This window comes from Rana temporaria, chromosome 5, assembly GCF_905171775.1.
Source record: "Rana temporaria chromosome 5, aRanTem1.1, whole genome shotgun sequence".
Classification (NCBI taxonomy): Eukaryota; Metazoa; Chordata; class Amphibia; order Anura; family Ranidae; genus Rana; species Rana temporaria.
The window spans coordinates 390,123,899-390,140,587 of NC_053493.1; the positions used below are offsets into that span (position 1 = coordinate 390,123,899).

Consider the following 16,689-nt stretch of genomic DNA (forward strand, 5'->3'; position numbering starts at 1 on the left):
CACATGCCGAAAGCTGCGATTGCGGCTTTGTTTACTTCCGGCGTGATAATACGGTAATAGGTAAAATAATACGCATCGGCCTAAACTGAGGAAAAAAAGTATTTTTTTTTATCTTTTTTGAGGATATTTATTATGGCAAAAAGTAAAAAATATTGCATCTTTTTTTTAAATTGTCGCTCTATTTTTGTTTATAGCGCAAAAAATAAAAACTGCAGAGGTCATCAAATACCACCAAAAGAAATCTCTATTTGTCGGAAAAAAAGGACGTTGATTTTGTTTGGGAGCCACGTCGCACGACCGCGCAATTGTCAGTTAAAGCGACGCAGTGCCAAATCGCAAAACAAAGGGGCCAGGTCCTTAACGACTCGACAAAAGACGTCTACAGGGCGGTTTGTTAACTCTGGGAGGACGTCCTCCCAGAATCGCGCACACGGGAGTGTCCGTGACCGCATCACGGATCACGGTAAATTGCCGCTGATAGCGGCCGTTTAGCACATGTTCGCTCCGTCCAATAACCGAGCGATCACATGTAAACAAACCGGCGTCATTTTATGACGCCGGTTCCTCCCTCCTCTCTCTGTACCGATCGGTAAAGTGTGAGAGGAGAGAGCGGGTGTCAGCAGCGCTGTGGGCTGAATCTGTGACAATTGCAGTCACAAATCCAGCCATCCCTGCTCTGCCATCTCTGCAATACCCTGTGCTATACCCTTCCTTCCCTGCAATACCCTGTGCAATACTCTTCCTTCCCTGCAATACCCTGTGCAATACTCTTCCTTCCCTGCAAAACCCTGTGCAATACTCTTCCTTCCCTGCAATACCCTGTGCTATACTCTTCCTTCCCTGCAATACCCTGTGCTATACTCTTCCTTCCCTGCAATACCCTGTGCTATACTCTTCCTTCCCTGCAATACCCTGTGCTATACTCTTCCTTCCCTGCAATACCCTGTGCTATACTCTTCCTTCCCTGCAATACCCTGTGCTATACTCTTCCTTCCCTGCAATACCCTGTGCTATACTCTTCCTTCCCTGCAATACCCTGTGCTATACTCTTCCTTCCCTGCAATACCCTGTGCTATACTCTTCCTTCCCTGCTATACTCTTCCTTCCCCGCAATACCCTGTGCAATACCCCCAGCCAATACCCGGAAAATACTCTGGGGAAAAAAATGTGTTTTAACCACTTCCCGCCTGCTGGCCGTCATATGACGTCCTTGACTTTGTGCAGGGATATCTGAAAGATGGGTGCAGCTACAGGCATCATTCAGATATCATCTTTTTAGCCTGCGATTCTCTACACCATGAGAACGATCATGGTGGCTGTTCTGCCTCTTGATTGTTCTTACGGGAGGCGAAAGGGGACGTAACCCCCCCCCTCCCTCCGGTGCTTCTTCCGACTCACCGCTACGATCAAAGCCAGGATCGTTTTATTTAAGCGTCACCTATGGGGATTTTTAAGTAGCGAAGTTTGGCGCCATTCCACAAGCGTGTGCAATTTTGAAGGGTGACATGTTGGGTATCTATTAACTCGGTGTAACTTCATCTTTAATATTATGCAAAAACATTGGGCTAACTTTAATGTTTTTTTTTTTTTTTTAAAGCACAAAGTTTTATTTCCAAAAAAAAACGTGTTTGAAAAATTGCTGTGCAAAGCAAATACCGTGCGCGATAAAAAGTTGCAACAACTGCCATTGTATTCTATAGGGTCTTTGCTAAAAAATATATATATATATAATGTTTTGGGGTTCTATGTAATTTTCTATCAAATAAATTATTATTTTTAAATGTAGGAGAGAAATGTCAGAATTGGTCTGGGTGTTCCAGAACGCCTGATGGTGCTCCCTGCATGTCGGGCCTCTGTATGTGGCCACGCTGTGTAAAAGTCTCACACATGTGGTATCGCCATACTCGGGAGGAATAGCAGAATGTGTTTTGGGGTGTAATTTGTGGTATGCATAAGCGGTGTGTGAGAAATAACCTGCTAATATGACAATTTTGTGAAAAAAAAAAAAAAAATTGATTTTAAAAAGAATTGTGGGAAAAAATGACAGCATCAAAAAACTCACAATGCCTCTTTCTAAATACCTAGGAATGTCTTCTTTCCAAAAAGGGGTCATTTGGGGGGTATTTGTACTTTTCTGGCATGTTAGGGTCTCAAGAAATGAGGTAGGCCGTCAGTACTTTAGGTGTGATCAATTTTCAGATATTGGCACCATAGCGTGTGGACTCTATAACTTTCACAAAGACCAAATAATATTCACCAATTTGTAATTATTTTTAGCAAAGATATGTAGCAGTATAAATTTCGGCCAAAATTTATTAAGAAAAAATACAAATTTGCTTAAATTTTTTTAACAGAAACTAAGAAAAATTAATTTTTTTTTTTACAGAATTTTCAGTCTTTTTTCTTTTATAGCGCAAAAAATAAAAAACCCAACAGTGATTAAATACCACCAAAAGAAAGCTCTATTTGTGGGGGAAAAAAAGGACGAAAATTTCATTTGGGTACAGTGTTGTATAACTGAGTAATTGTTATTCAAAATGTGAGAGCACCGAAAGCTGAAAATTGGTCTGGTTATTAAGGGGGTTTATGTGCCCAGTGGTCAAGCGGTTAACCTGCATAATGGTCCGGGTCTTAAGTGGTTAAGGTAAAAACCCACAAGGGTTTACAACCCCTTTCACCATAAAGCCCTTATGATTACGCCCCAAAAATGGGGTAAAATGCATCAGCGGGCAAATAAAAGTTTTTGATGAGAGAAACAAGTGAGTGATGTGATAGATTTTGTGGAGTGGGTGGATCCACTTAGAATGTTGTACCTCGTGTGTGCAGCTAAAGTCAGGCTGGAGTAATAACTTCTATTGAATTTTGCTGCTGGGGGAAAAAAAATAAAAAATCTAAAAAAACTTTGCAGACAAGAGCGGATCCAACTCCTGAAAATGCATAAAGTTGGCCTATCAGAAATGTAGAGCTGAGAGGGGGAGATGCAACTAAAGTAACAGATTTAACCACTTGAGACCCGCACTATTGACAAAATACGTCAACAGCGGGGCTCTCAAGTGCCAAGTGGACGTCTTTGGACGTCATTTAAAGTGCATTACCCGCGCGCGCCTCTGGGGGGCGCGCAGCAGATAAACACTGTCCCGGCGCTTTGCTGAAGAGCCGATGCGTGTACCTGGCGGCCGCGATGTCTGCTGGGTACACGCGATCGGCGGGAACACAGCAGGGACGTGGAGCTCTGTGTGTAAACACAGAGCTCCACGTGCTGTCAGAGGAGAGGAGACCGATCTGTGTCTCTTGTACATAGGGACACAGCATCGGTCACCTCCCCCAGTCACCCCCCTCCCCCCCACAGTTAGAACACACCCAGGATACACATTTAACCCCTTCCTCACCCCCTAGTGTTAACCCCTTCCCTGCCAGTCACATTTATACAGTAATTAGTGCATTTTTATAGCACTGATCGCTGTATAAATGTGAATGGTCCCAAATTCGTGTCAAAAGTGTCCGATATGTCCGGCGCAATATCGCAGTCCCAATAAAAAAATCGCAGATCGCTGCCATTACTAGTAAAAAAAAAAATATATATAAAAAAAAAAATCATAATTCTGTTCCCCATTTTGTAGGCGCTATAACTTTTGCGATTTTTTTTTTTTTTTTAAATACGTCGAAAAATACGTATCGGCCTTAACTGAGAAAAAATTTTTTTTTTTAAAAAAAATTGGGCTATTTATTATAGCTACAAGTAAAAAAATATATATATTTTTTAAATTGTCGCTCTTTTTTTGTTTATAGCGCAAAAAATAAAAACCGCAGAGGTGATCAAATACCACCAAAATAAAGCTCTATTTGTGGGGAAAAAGGAGCCACGTCGCACGACTGCGCAAATGTCAGTTAAAGCGACACAGTGCCGGAAGCTGAAATTTCGCCGGGTTTATGTGCCCAGTAAGCAAGTGGTAAAGGGGTTGTAAAGGGAAATGTTTTTTCACCTTAATGCATCCTATACACCAAGGTGAAAAAACATCCGACAGTTAAACCCCCCCCCCCCCCGCGCAAATCACCGTTTTTACTTACCTGACCCCTCGAAAGTCCTGCGCGCGTCCACGTCATCCTCTTCGGTTCCCAGCCTGCCCGTTGATTGGCTAGGCTGGACGGATTGATAGCAGCGCAGCCATTGGCTGGCGCTGCTGTCAATCACAGCGAATGACGCAGCGCGCTGGGGGCGGGGTCGAGTGATACAGTCGGCGGCTATGGCCGCCGCTGTATCACCGGAGCGCCCTCGCAAAAGCTTTCCACCATGTGAGCTCGCTCGCATGAAGGTGGAAAGCTTTCGCGAGGAGGAGCTCAGACAGCCGCCGAGGGACCCCAGAAGACAGGGTTAGGGGACACTCTGTGCAAAACGAGCTGCACAGTGGAGGCAAGTATAACAATGCTTCAGATAAAACAGGCAGATCCCTTTATACATGAAAGCAGGCGCTGTAATGGCACATTTCTCCTGCAGCACTTCTCAGGTCGAACTTCTCCCATACAAAGTAACGTGTGATGGAATTCTGGAGCGCGATGAAGAAGTGTAAAGTAGTAGCTCAGAGAGGTTTAAGGTCAGCCATCTTTCTCTTTTCTAAATATTTATACAACTGACATTTGAAGTCTTATTTAAATAGAACATCACGTTTCCCCTGAGTAAATCTTCCCATTACACAGCGCTCACCTGTTTAACATTATTAGTAGCTGCCTTCTTCATCTCGTCCTGCAGGCCCCTTGACGTCTTCAAGTCCTATATGCAAAGCATTGTACAGATTAATAAAAGAGAAAAGCATACAAAGGGAAATATATAACTGTCTCTATTGCCAGCACTTGCTTTACCCAAGACCTGCTGCCAAATATCAGATACACCGTTTTATTCAGCGCCCCCCGTATTGCATAGGCACGCACGAGTTACGGGGTTTCCGAAAGAAGCCGAACATACAGAGCGCAGGCGTCGTATAGAGCCGACTCACATCTCCGCATGTTTGGCTTTTTTCGGAAACCCCGTAACTCGTGCGTGCCTATGCAATACGGGGGGCGGGGCCTTATCCTCCAGGGGGAACAGACATCAATCATCTGGGCGACCTCCCAGATGACAATCCCCCTAGGCACAGAAACACCTACTCCCGCGGGGAGAAGCAGATTGAAAAAATGGATTACAAGGTACATACAGCATAAAAAAAATAATAATTGCGGACTATACTTGTTACGAATATAAGGGAGTTGGTCAGATATACATGTTATTAGGGTGAACCTCCGCTTTAAAGTGGCCCCTCCCTCTACAAAAGGTTGGAAAAATAAACAAAAATGGAGGCCAAAAGAAACAAAACACAAAATGTACTTTATAGCTGCAGGTCTGACACAGGAGAGAGATAGAAAACTTTCTATTTTGAAATGACTAAATGAATAAAATCTCTTTTTTATGGTCCCAGGTTCGGACATATACGGCACCTTTAAGAAGAATTTGGAGATATCGAAGAGGCGCTGGCTGCAGGTTGTGAAGCAGGGGTGACCCTCCTGGACTCCGTTCTTGTGTAGTGTTTTACACACCACCTCCCTCAGCATCTGAAGAAAACATAAACAGGAATTGAGCCGTTATGGCGATGATATTGCTGTGTTTAGACATTGCTGGAGACAATCACATCTGACAGCGGATGTACAATTTGGATTAAACAGATTTAGGAGGAGAGAACAAGGAATACAAACAGAACTCAATACAGTGATGTGTGGTAAACCACAGACAACCTGATTGCTATGATGTCACATACAGGAGTGAAGGATTGCTCAATTGGAGGATTTTGCAATAATACACAAAGGATTGTTACTACACACTACTAAGTAACACACCATAAAAAGACATTCCTTCAACCAGCTAAAAGAAAAAAAAACGGGTTGATCTCAAGTTACTAATTAAACAAACATGGATGTGAAGTGCGGCTCTAAAGTTTATCTCAAGGCAAAACGTTTTACTTTAAGAAGTGTTGAGGAGTAAAGCCGCGTACACCGATTTTTACACCGCTTACAGCCGGCTAAAAAAAAAAAAAAAAGGAACCAACAGATTCCACCATCTACACAAGCAAGGAAGATACAGTGCCTTGAAAAAGTATTCATACCCCTTGAAATGTTCCACATTTTGTCATGTTACAACCAAAACGTAAATATATTTTATTGGGATTTTATGTGATAGACCAACACAAAGTGGCACATAATTGTGAAGTGGAAAAAAAATTATAAATTGTTTTCCACATTTTGTTTACAAAAAAATATATGAAAAGTGTGGTGGTACATTTGTATAGCGCCCCCCTGAGTCAATACTTTGTAGAACCTCCTTTCACTGCAATTACAGCTGCAAGTCTTTTTGGGGATGTCTCTACCAGCTTTATACATCTAGAGAGGGACATTTCTGCCCATTCTTCTTTGCAAAATATCTCAAGCTCTCTCAGATTGAATGGAGAGCGTCTGTGAGCAGCAATTTTGAAGTCTTGCCACAGATTCTCAATTGGATTTAGGTCTGGACTTTGATTGGGCCATTCTAACACATGAATATGCTTTGATCTAAACCATTCCATTGTAGCTCTGGCTGTATGTTTAGGGTCGTTGTCCTGCTGGAAGGTGAACCTCCGCCCCAGTCTCAAGTCTTTTGCAGACTCCAACAGGTTTTCTTCTAAGATTGTCCTGTATTTGGCTCCATCCATCTTATCAACTCTGACCAGCTTCCCTGTCCCTGCTGAAGAAAAGAATCCCAACATGTTGCTGCCACCGCCATGTTTCACGGTGGGGATGGTGTGTTCAGAGTGATGTGCAGTGTTATTTTTCCGCCACACATAGCGTTTTGCTTTTAAGCCAAAAAGTTAAATTTTGGTCTCATCTGACCAGAGCACCTTCTTCCACATGTTTGCTGCGTCCCCCACATGGCTTTTCACAAACTGCAAACGGGACTTCCTATGGCTTTCTTTCAACAATGACTTTCTTCTTGTCACTCTTCCATAAAGGGCAGATTTGTGGAGAGCACGACTAATAGTTGTCCTGTGGACAGATTCTCCCACCTGAGCTGTGGATCTCTGCAGCTCCTCCAGAGTTACCATGGGCCTCTTGGCTGCTTCTCTGATGAATGCTTTCCTTGCCCGGCCTGTCAGTTTAGGTGGGCGGCCAGTTTAGGTGGAAGGTTTGCAGATGTGCCATACTCTTTCCATTTACGGAGGATGGATTGAACAGTGCTCTGTGAGATGTTCAAAGCTTGGAATATTTTTTAATTATAACCTAACCCTGCTTTAAAAGTTCTTCACAACTTTATTTCTGACTTTTAATATAAAAGGACACTTACCTGTTCAGGTTACCCGCGATGTCCACACCCAAAGCGCCCCTCGGCTCCCGCGTGGGAGGCACCGGCATCTTCAGTAAGGAAATCATGAAGCGAAGCCTTGCGGCTTCACAGCCTGGATTCCCTACTGCGCATGCGTCAGTTGCACTGCGCTTCCTCACTGGTCTATGCGGTCTTCTGGGACCTGTGCGTCTCCCAGAAGACAGAGGAGCCGGACATGGTGCAGACCGCTGCGGAATCTGGGGCAATCTATCAACGTAAGTGGGAGCAAATACACAGGTATCTGATACCCCCCTGAGAGGTACCAAACGTGACAGCGGAGGGGAGAGGGGGGGACCGGAATAACGGAAGTTCAATTTTTGGGTAGAACTCTGCTTTAGGAAAAGAAAGCTCTATTTGTGTGGAAAACATTATAAAAATGTCATTCATCAGTGTTGCAATTGATGACGCAATTGCCAGTTGAAGGAATGTAGTGCTGAATAGCAAAAAATGGTCTGGTCATAAAGGGGGTAAAATCTCCCGGAGCTTAGGTGGTTAATGTGACCCTAAACTACAGAATCAGTATAATGCACATCGTTACCAACCTGCAGGTCTGCGTGTTCCTATGAATGAATGATGTATGTAGCAGGGGTAGAAGCAGCATGTTTAGATGAAAACAATAGCTCATCATATGGGGACACCACAGTGTGATAATTACAGTACGGTTCAGCACAACCTTCCTCATCTTCATCTCAGACTCTTCCTTCCTCACCGGCTGCAGGAACTCACAAAGGGAACCCATTTTCTGACAGAAATGACTTCTATTTTTAGACCGAAAGGTTAAATCTCTTCCTAAACACATTACAGCTCCTATGAAATAAACACCCTCTCCCCGTCCACACATTCAAATGCAGCCAAGATATCGGCGTGCATTTCCACCGAGGACACAGCTTGCTTTCATATTAGAATACTTCTGATGGACTTTTCATATTTTGCCAATCTGCATTTTGATTAATTGTGATGTTCATAAAAGTGTGCAAACGCTCCCACTGATATAAAAACTAACATCTTTGTTTAACCCCTTCCAGCCGCCCCAGTGCCCCTTTAACCACTTCAGCCCCGGACCATTTTGCTGGTCAATGACCGGGCCTTTTTGCGATTCGGCATTGCGTCGCTTTAACTGACAATTGTGCGGTCGTGCGACGTGGCTTTTAGTTTTTGTGCTATAAACAAAAATAGAGCGACAATTTTGAAAAAAAAAAAATATATTTTTTTACTTTTTACCATAATAAATCTCCCAAAAATATATAAAAAAAAACTATTTTTTTCTTCAGTTTAGGCCGATACTTATCCTTCTACATATTTAAAAAAAAAATATATATATATATATATATATATATCGTAATAAGTGTTTATTAACCACTTAAGCCCCGGACCATATTGCTGGTCAAAACCAGAGCACTTTTTGCGACAATTGCGCGGTCGTGCGACGTGGCTCCCAAACAAAATAGCCGTCCTTTTTTTCCCAGAAATAGAGCTTTCTTTTGGTGGTATTTGCGCTATAAACAAAAATAGAGCGACAATTTTGAAAAAAAAAAAAATATTTTTTACTTTTTAACCATAATAAATATCCCCCAAAAATATATATATAAAAAAAAAAAAAATTTCCTCAGTTTAGGCCGATACGTAGTCTTCTACATATTTTTCGTAAAAAAAAAAAAAAAAAAAATCGCAATAAGAATTTATTGATTGGTTTGCGCAAAAGTTATAGCGTTTACAAAATAGAGGGTAGTTTTATGGCATTTTTATTAATATATTTTTTTTACTAGTAATGGTGGCGATCAGTGATTTTTTTCCGGTACTGCGACATTATGGCAGACACTTCGGACACACTTTTGGGACCATTGGCATTTTTATAGCGATCAGTGCTATAAAAATGCATTGATTACTATAAAAATGCCACTGGCAGGTAAGGGGTTAACACTAGGGGGCGGGGAGGGGGTTAAGTATGTTCCCTGTGTGTGTTCTAACTTTAGGGGGGGTGGCCTCACTAGGGGAAATGACTGATCGCTATTCATACATTGTACATGAGCATTTCCCCCCTGACAGGACCGGGAGCTGTGTGTTTACACACACAGCTCTGTAACTTGCTGTGGGGAAACGCAACAGGAGGGAGGGGCCAGGAGCACAAAAGATGGACCCGAGAAGAGGAGGAGCTGGGCTGCTCTGTGCAAAACCATTACACAGAGCAGGCAAGTAAAACACGTTTGTTATTTTTATAGAGAAAAAAAAAACACGAGACTTTAAAATCACTTTAAGGCCTTTCACACATGTTGGTTACAGATGCAACGTTGATTTATTGCTGACATATGAGAGATTGCCCGGATTGGGGAGATGCTTCTAGCAGTGTCTGCCAAACCATTCTATCCCCTATTTTGTAGAAGCTATAACTTTTGCGCAAACCATATACGCTTATTGCGATTTTTTATCAAAAATATGTAGAAGAATACGTATCGGCCTAAACTGAGGGGAAAAGAAAAAAGTATTTTTTATATATTTTTTTGGGGATATTTATTATAGCAAAAAGTAAAAAAAATTGAATTTTTCTCAAAATTGTCGCTCTATTTTTTTTTTATAGCGAAAAAAAAAAAAAAAAAACGCAGAGGTGATCAAATACCACCAAAAGAAAGCTCTATTTGTGGGGAAAAAAAGGACGTTAATTTTGTTTGGGAGCCACGTCGCACGACCGCGCAATTGTCAGTTAAAGCGACGCAGTGCCGAATCACAAAAAGTGGCCTGGTCTGCACTTAATTGGTTAAAGTAGAATTATATATTTTTTGTTTCCCCATTTTGGGTGGAGTAAGGGAGGGTTAATACCTCTGTCAGTTTATGTTTTGCCATCTGTGCCACATTGTGGCAGGGAAAAAAGTAGACCCTAACAAATAATGCCAAAGTACCGTATATACTCGAGTATAAGCCGAGTTTTTCAGCACATTTTTTTGTGCTGAAAATGCCCCCTCGGCTTATACTCGAGTCACCTTTTTGCACCTGATCTCCCGGACTTTGGGGACCCGGTACCGGCCGTAGGTTCCCTGGACCTCAACCAAATGTAGCCCCACTCTTCCTCTACAAGTGTGTAAAGTTTGTTGACTGGGGGGACCTACGGCCGGGGAGCACCGATTTTTCAAAGCCAGGCACCCCTTCCATAGACTCCCATGTTAAACGTCAGTCTAGGCATGGGCACAGTGAGGCATGGACACAGTGAGGCATGCAGATGGACACCCTAGGCTTATACTCGAGTCACTAAGTTTCCCATTTTTTTGTGGTAAAATTAGGTGCCTCGGCTTATACTGGAGTACATATTTTTTGTTTTTAATGCAGATTTCAATATAACCATAGTCTTCTCATGCATTTTTATCATATGCTCATTTTGCATTGCCCAGTTATTAGACATGTTTATTTAAATTCTCAGGAAGTTCCGATCTGGATTCCATCTATAAGAGAAACTATAAAGCTCCTTTAAGTTCTAGTTGGGAACATTGTAGCGCGCTGGGAAATGATCTATACTTAACTTGCTCTGCAAAGAATCAACAGAAGGCATGCAGAGGCCTCATTACACAAGGCAGCACAAACATGACATAAGACGTGACAGAACACGTTACCCTGTTGTGTTTCTGAGATCTGGATTCCTTGTTCTCAGGCTCTGGATTGGCAGTTTGCATTGGCGGAACAGGTTTGCTGCTTAATGATGTTCTCCGGGCGGCAGGAGTGGAAATCTGTGCAACCGACGATGACGCTGGAGCCGTCCTCTCAGAGCGTAGCCTGGTCACCCTGGGTGGCTGACGAGGAACACTACCCTCACTCGCCAGAGACATCAGAGAGTCAGAGCTTTCAGATTTTGCAAGTCTAGAGACCAAAAAAAAAAGGGGACTGTCACTAGATGAAAATTGTTATAAAAGACAACCACCCTCCAAAGAAAAGGGTCAGTACTTACCCGTCCTTACACCCGCTTTCTCACTTGTGCCACTTAGGATATCAAAGTCATGTGACAAGTCGCACTCCATGTTTTCCAAGGATAACCATTCATATACACCCACTGGCCACTTTATTGGGTACACCTGTTCAATTGCTTGGTAACACAAATCGCTAATCAGCCAATCACATGGCAACAACTCAATGTATTTAGGCATCTAGACGTAGTGAAGACAACGTGAAGTTCAAACTAGGGTTGTCCCGATACCACTATTTTAGGACCGAGTACAAGTACCGATACTTTTTTTCAAGTACTCGCCGATACCGAATACCGATACTTTTTTTTAAATGTGTCCCCAAATGCAGCCATGTCCCCCCAATATCCAGCCATGCCCCCCCCATATCCAGCCATGTCTCCCCCCATATCCAGCCGTGTTAACCCCCCCCATATCCAGCCGTGTCCCCCCCCCCCATATCCAGCCGTGTTCCCCCCCCCCATATCCAGCCGTGTTCCCCCCCCCCCATATCCAGCCGTGTTCCCCCCCCCCATATCCAGCCGTGTTCCCCCCCCCCATATCCAGCCGTGTTCCCCCCCCCCATATCCAGCCGTGTTCCCCCCCCCATATCCAGCCGTGTTCCCCCCCCCATATCCAGCCGTTTTCCCCCCCCCATATCCAGCCGTGTTCCCCCCCCCCCCATATCCAGCCGTGTCTCCCCCCCATATCCAGCCGTGTCTCCCCCCCATATCCAGCCGTGTCTCCCCCCCATATCCAGCCGTGTCTCCCCCCCATATCCAGCCGTGTCTCCCCCCCATATCCAGCCGTGTCTCCCCCCCATATCCAGCCATGTCTCCCCCCATATCCAGCCATGTCCCCCCATATGCAGCCAGGTCTCCCCCATATCCAGCCATGTCCCCCATTTGCAGCCATGTCTCCCCCCCATATCCAGCCATGTCTCCCATACCTGCATCCAGCCGCACCCCGCTGCCGCCGACTGCTTAATACGCGCGGGGAACATCACAGCTTTCATTTGAATAGCTGTAATGATTCGCGCCGCGCTGCGTATAGACACTCCCCCTTGCTCGGCATTGGACAGTTCACCCGAGCAAGGGGGAGTGTCTATACGCGGCGCGAATCATTACAGCTATTCAAATGAATGCTGTAATGTTCCCCGCGCGTATTAACCAAGTGGCAGCGGGGATGCGGCGGGATGCGTTGGAGAGTATTCTATTTCGGTATCGGGGGTATTTGCGGGAGTACGAGTACTCCCGCAAATACTCGGAATCGGTCCCGATACTAGTATCGGTATCAGGACAACCCTAGTTCAAACTGAGCATTAGAATAGGGAAGAAAGGGTATTGAAGCGACTTTGTACAAGGCATGGTTGTTGTGCCAGACGGGCTGCTCTGAGTATTTCAAAAACGGCTGATCTACTGGGATTTTCACGCACAACCATCTCTAGGGGTTACAGAGAATGTTCCGAAAGAGAAAATATCCAGTGAGCGGCAGTTATGTGGAGGAAAATGCCTGGTTGATGTCAGAGGAGAATGAACAAAGACAAGGGAAGAGGTGCCTCTGGGTGTAGTAGTTTAAGATAATTTTAATTGTAAAACATAGGTAAATGGTCACACACATTTTAGAAGTGACAGGTAGGCATGTAGTAAATGTTTCACAAGGAGGGGAGAGATGTCATCCGGCCGTCGCTTTCATCCAGGGGCTGGTGGAGCGCTGTATGGGGAGGTAGCACTTCACCGTGAATTGATGGGAGCCGGCTTCACGGGAAACTGAGGCTACATTTCGCACAGGCTCACCAAAATTGGACAATAGATTGGAAAAACGTTACCTGGTCTGATAAGACTCGATTTCAGCTGCGACATTCAGAGGATAGGTTTAGAATTTGGCATAAATATTATGAAAGCATGGATCCATCCTGCCTTGTATTAATGGTTCAGGCTGGTGGTTTTTATGGTGTGGGAGATATTTTCTTGGCACACTTTGGGCCCCTTAGTACCAATTGAGAATCATTCAAAACGCCAGGGCCTACCCGAGTATAGTTGCTGACCATGTCATCTCTTTATGATTACAGTGTCCCTATCTTCTGATGGATACTTCCAGCAGGATAAAGCACCATGTCACAAAGCTCCAATCATCTCACACCACTGGTTTCTTGAACATGACAATGAGGTCACTGTACTCCAATGGCCTCCACAACTCAATGGATCCAAAACTTCTCCTCCACGCAAACCGAAAAACTAAAGCTAGGACCTCATGGACACCACCCACCATCCTTGGACAGATCATCACCCCAAGTACCAAAGTCAAAGGCCTTGGAGTAATCTTTGACTCAGAGATGTTGATGGAAACACAAATAGGATCAGTAGTCAGCGGATCTCACCATCTTCTCTGCTTACTGCATAGACTCACCCCCTTCATCCCGGAAGAGGATACAGCGGTAGTAGTCGGAACAATCATCAATTCTCGACTCGACTACACAAACTCCCTCTACCTAGGATTACCCAAATACCAGATTTCGCGCCTACAAATCGTCCAGAACACGGCAGCCAGACTGGTAATGGGGAAAAAACCCTGGGAATCAATCACCCCATCCGCGAGGACCCTCCATTGGCTAACCATAAAGGATCGGGTCACATTCAAGACCCTCTGCCTCACCCACAAATGCTCACAAGGAAAGGCCCCTCAATACTTATGCGAGAAAATAAAACACTACACCCCCCAATCGCATTCTCCGGTCAACTAACCAAAACCTCCTCCACATCCAAGTCCCACTATTTGTTAGGGTCTACTTTTTTTTTCTGTAAAATCTAAGGTTTGCTCGCCCCAATGTGGCACAGATGGCAAAACAAACTGACAAACTGAGGTAATAACCCTCCCTTACTCCACCCAAAATGGGGAAACAAAAATTATAAAATTCTACTTTAACCACTTAAGCCCTGGACCATTTTGCCGGCAAAAGACCGGGCCACTTTTTGCGATTCGGCACTGTGTCGCTTTAACCGACAATCAAAAGGGAGAGCGAAGATTTGCAGTCCAAGGACCACGGCTATGGAACGCTCTTCCCACAAACATCCGCATGGAAGGAAACAGTCGGGCCTTCAGGAAAAAAAAACTTAAGACCCACCTCTTCTGAAGGATAAGGACGACACCGGATGGAAATAAGAGCCTTGTTTTTGTAGCGCTATACAAGTTACTCACTCAACAGATCTCAATCCAATAAAGCACCTTTGGGAAGTGGTGGATATTTGAATCATGGATGTGCAGCCGACAAATCTGCAGCAACTGTGTGATGTCAATATGGATCAAAATCTCTCTCTAAAAAAAAAAAAAGGGCAATTCTGAAGGCAAAAAGGGGTCCAACCTGGTACTAGCAAGGTGTACCTAATAAAGTGGACGGTGAGAAAATGGCATAGATGCAAGTAAGACCTGACTACTCCTGTGAGTGGGTTGTTATCTTGGGTTTCATTCACTACAAAGATGTCAGGAACCAAAAACTCAAACATTCCAACAGCAGATCCCTATATCTGGTCAGATCTGTCCACACAGAACAGAGAACCTACACACATAAAGACAAGTTCTTTACCTCTTACTGGCAATCAATCCATCCAAGTCCCTAGATCGTCGTTTTAGCCTCAGGGGATCTTGCAAAGACTCTCCGTCTGGAACACTGCCCGGCTCAGAAAGGACAGCAGGAGATGGAAGGGGACTCAGAGCGAAGGGTAGGGGGCAGCACTCTCTGTTACAAGTAGTCTGCGTTTCATAGCGAATCAGTCGAGACTGCAGCTCCGAAAAGCCAACATCACGATCTAACGCTTTTCTTTCATCGAGGCAATACCTGAATTAAAGAAAACAAAGCAATTTCACATAGATGTATGGGATCAGTTATCTAGAATAGGTGCAAATCAGGCTTTTGTTTTTACTTTAACCCCTTAACGCCCGCCGCACGACTATATACGTCCGCAAAATGGCACGGACAGGCAGATGGGCGTATATATACGTCCCTGCCTTCTAGCGGGTTGGGGGTCCGATCGGGACCCCCCCCCCCGCTGCGTGCTCCCTCGGGGAGCGATCCAGGACGACGGCGCGGCTATTCGTTTATAGCCGCTCCGTCGCGATCGCTCCCCGAGGCTGAAGCACGGGGAGAGCCGTATGTAAACACGGCTTCCCCGTGCTTCACTGTGGCGGCGTATCGATCGAGTGATCCTTTTTATAAGGGAGACTCGATCGATGACGTCAGTCCTACAGCCACACCCCCCTACAGTTGTAAACACACACTAGGTGAACCCTAACTCCTACAGCGCCCCCTGTGGTTAACTCCCAAACTGCAACTGTCATTTTCACAATAAAGAATGCAATTTAAATGCATTTTTTGCTGTGAAAATGACAATGGTCCCAAAAATGTGTCAAAATTGTCCGAAGTGTCCGCCATAATGTCGCAGTCACGAAAAAAATCGCTGATCGCCGCCAATAGTAGCAAAAAAATAAAAAATTTAATAAAAATGCAATAAAAACTATCCCCTATTTTGTAAACGCTATAAATTTTGCGCAAACCAATCGATAAACCCTTATTGCCATTTTTTTTACCAAAAATAGGTAGAAGAATACGTATCGGCCTAAACTGAGGACATTTTTTTTTTATATATATATGTTTTTGGGGGATATTTATTATAGCAAAAAGTAAAAAATAGATTTTTTTTTCAAAATTGTCGCTCTATTTTTGTTTATAGCGCAAAAAATAAAAACCGCAGAGGTGATCAAATACCACCAAAAGAAAGCTCTATTTGTGGGGAAAAAAGGACGCCAATTTTGTTTGGGAGCCACGTCGCACGACCACGCAATTGTCTGTTAAAGCGACGCAGTGCCGAATCGCAAGACCTGGCCTGGGCATTTAGCTGCAAAATGGTCCGGGGCTTAAGTGGTTAATGGGGATACTATAATAGTTTGTTTTAGTAAAACGTTTAAAACCGATTCTTTTTTTCTTTTTACTTTAGGTGCAAAAATCTTTATTTTATGGACCGCTTCCTGCCCACAATTCCTACATTGATGATCCCAAGCATGATGCTGTTTGCGGAGGATATGTTATTAAAAACTTTGGACAGCCATTGGCCTACAATTTGTGTGGCTGCTAGCTCTTACACCCAAAATGTCATAATTGTATCCGGTCGTCACCGACGATCGTAAACTAATCAGCGTTTCCTAGTGGTCACAGGTGTGCTGGAATTTAACAAAATACGCCTTCAGCCTACAGATGACACTGAAAGAGGCAGCGTTTATTTGTTTAATACTGTAACTGATAAAATTACAGCATTAAGAAAATAAATAGCAAAACAAAAAATAAAACTGTTTAATTTTCTTAAAACGTTTAACTAAAGAAGACTATTTTAG

General features: G+C 44.0%; 1 protein-coding gene across 1 annotated transcript in view; it reads right to left on the reverse strand.

Annotated features, from left to right (window-relative positions):
• The window catches only part of LOC120941497 (MDM2 binding protein), a 109,158-nt gene that overhangs the window by 5,594 nt on the left and 86,875 nt on the right, over positions 1–16,689 (reverse strand). Inside the window, exons 18-21 of the mRNA XM_040354912.1 lie at positions 14,888–15,139; positions 10,981–11,224; positions 5,470–5,583; positions 4,703–4,768 (exon numbers count right to left, since the gene is read on the reverse strand). Coding sequence (XP_040210846.1) covers positions 4,703–4,768; positions 5,470–5,583; positions 10,981–11,224; positions 14,888–15,139 — 676 coding nt within the window. The remainder of the gene's footprint in view (positions 1–4,702; positions 4,769–5,469; positions 5,584–10,980; positions 11,225–14,887; positions 15,140–16,689) is intronic.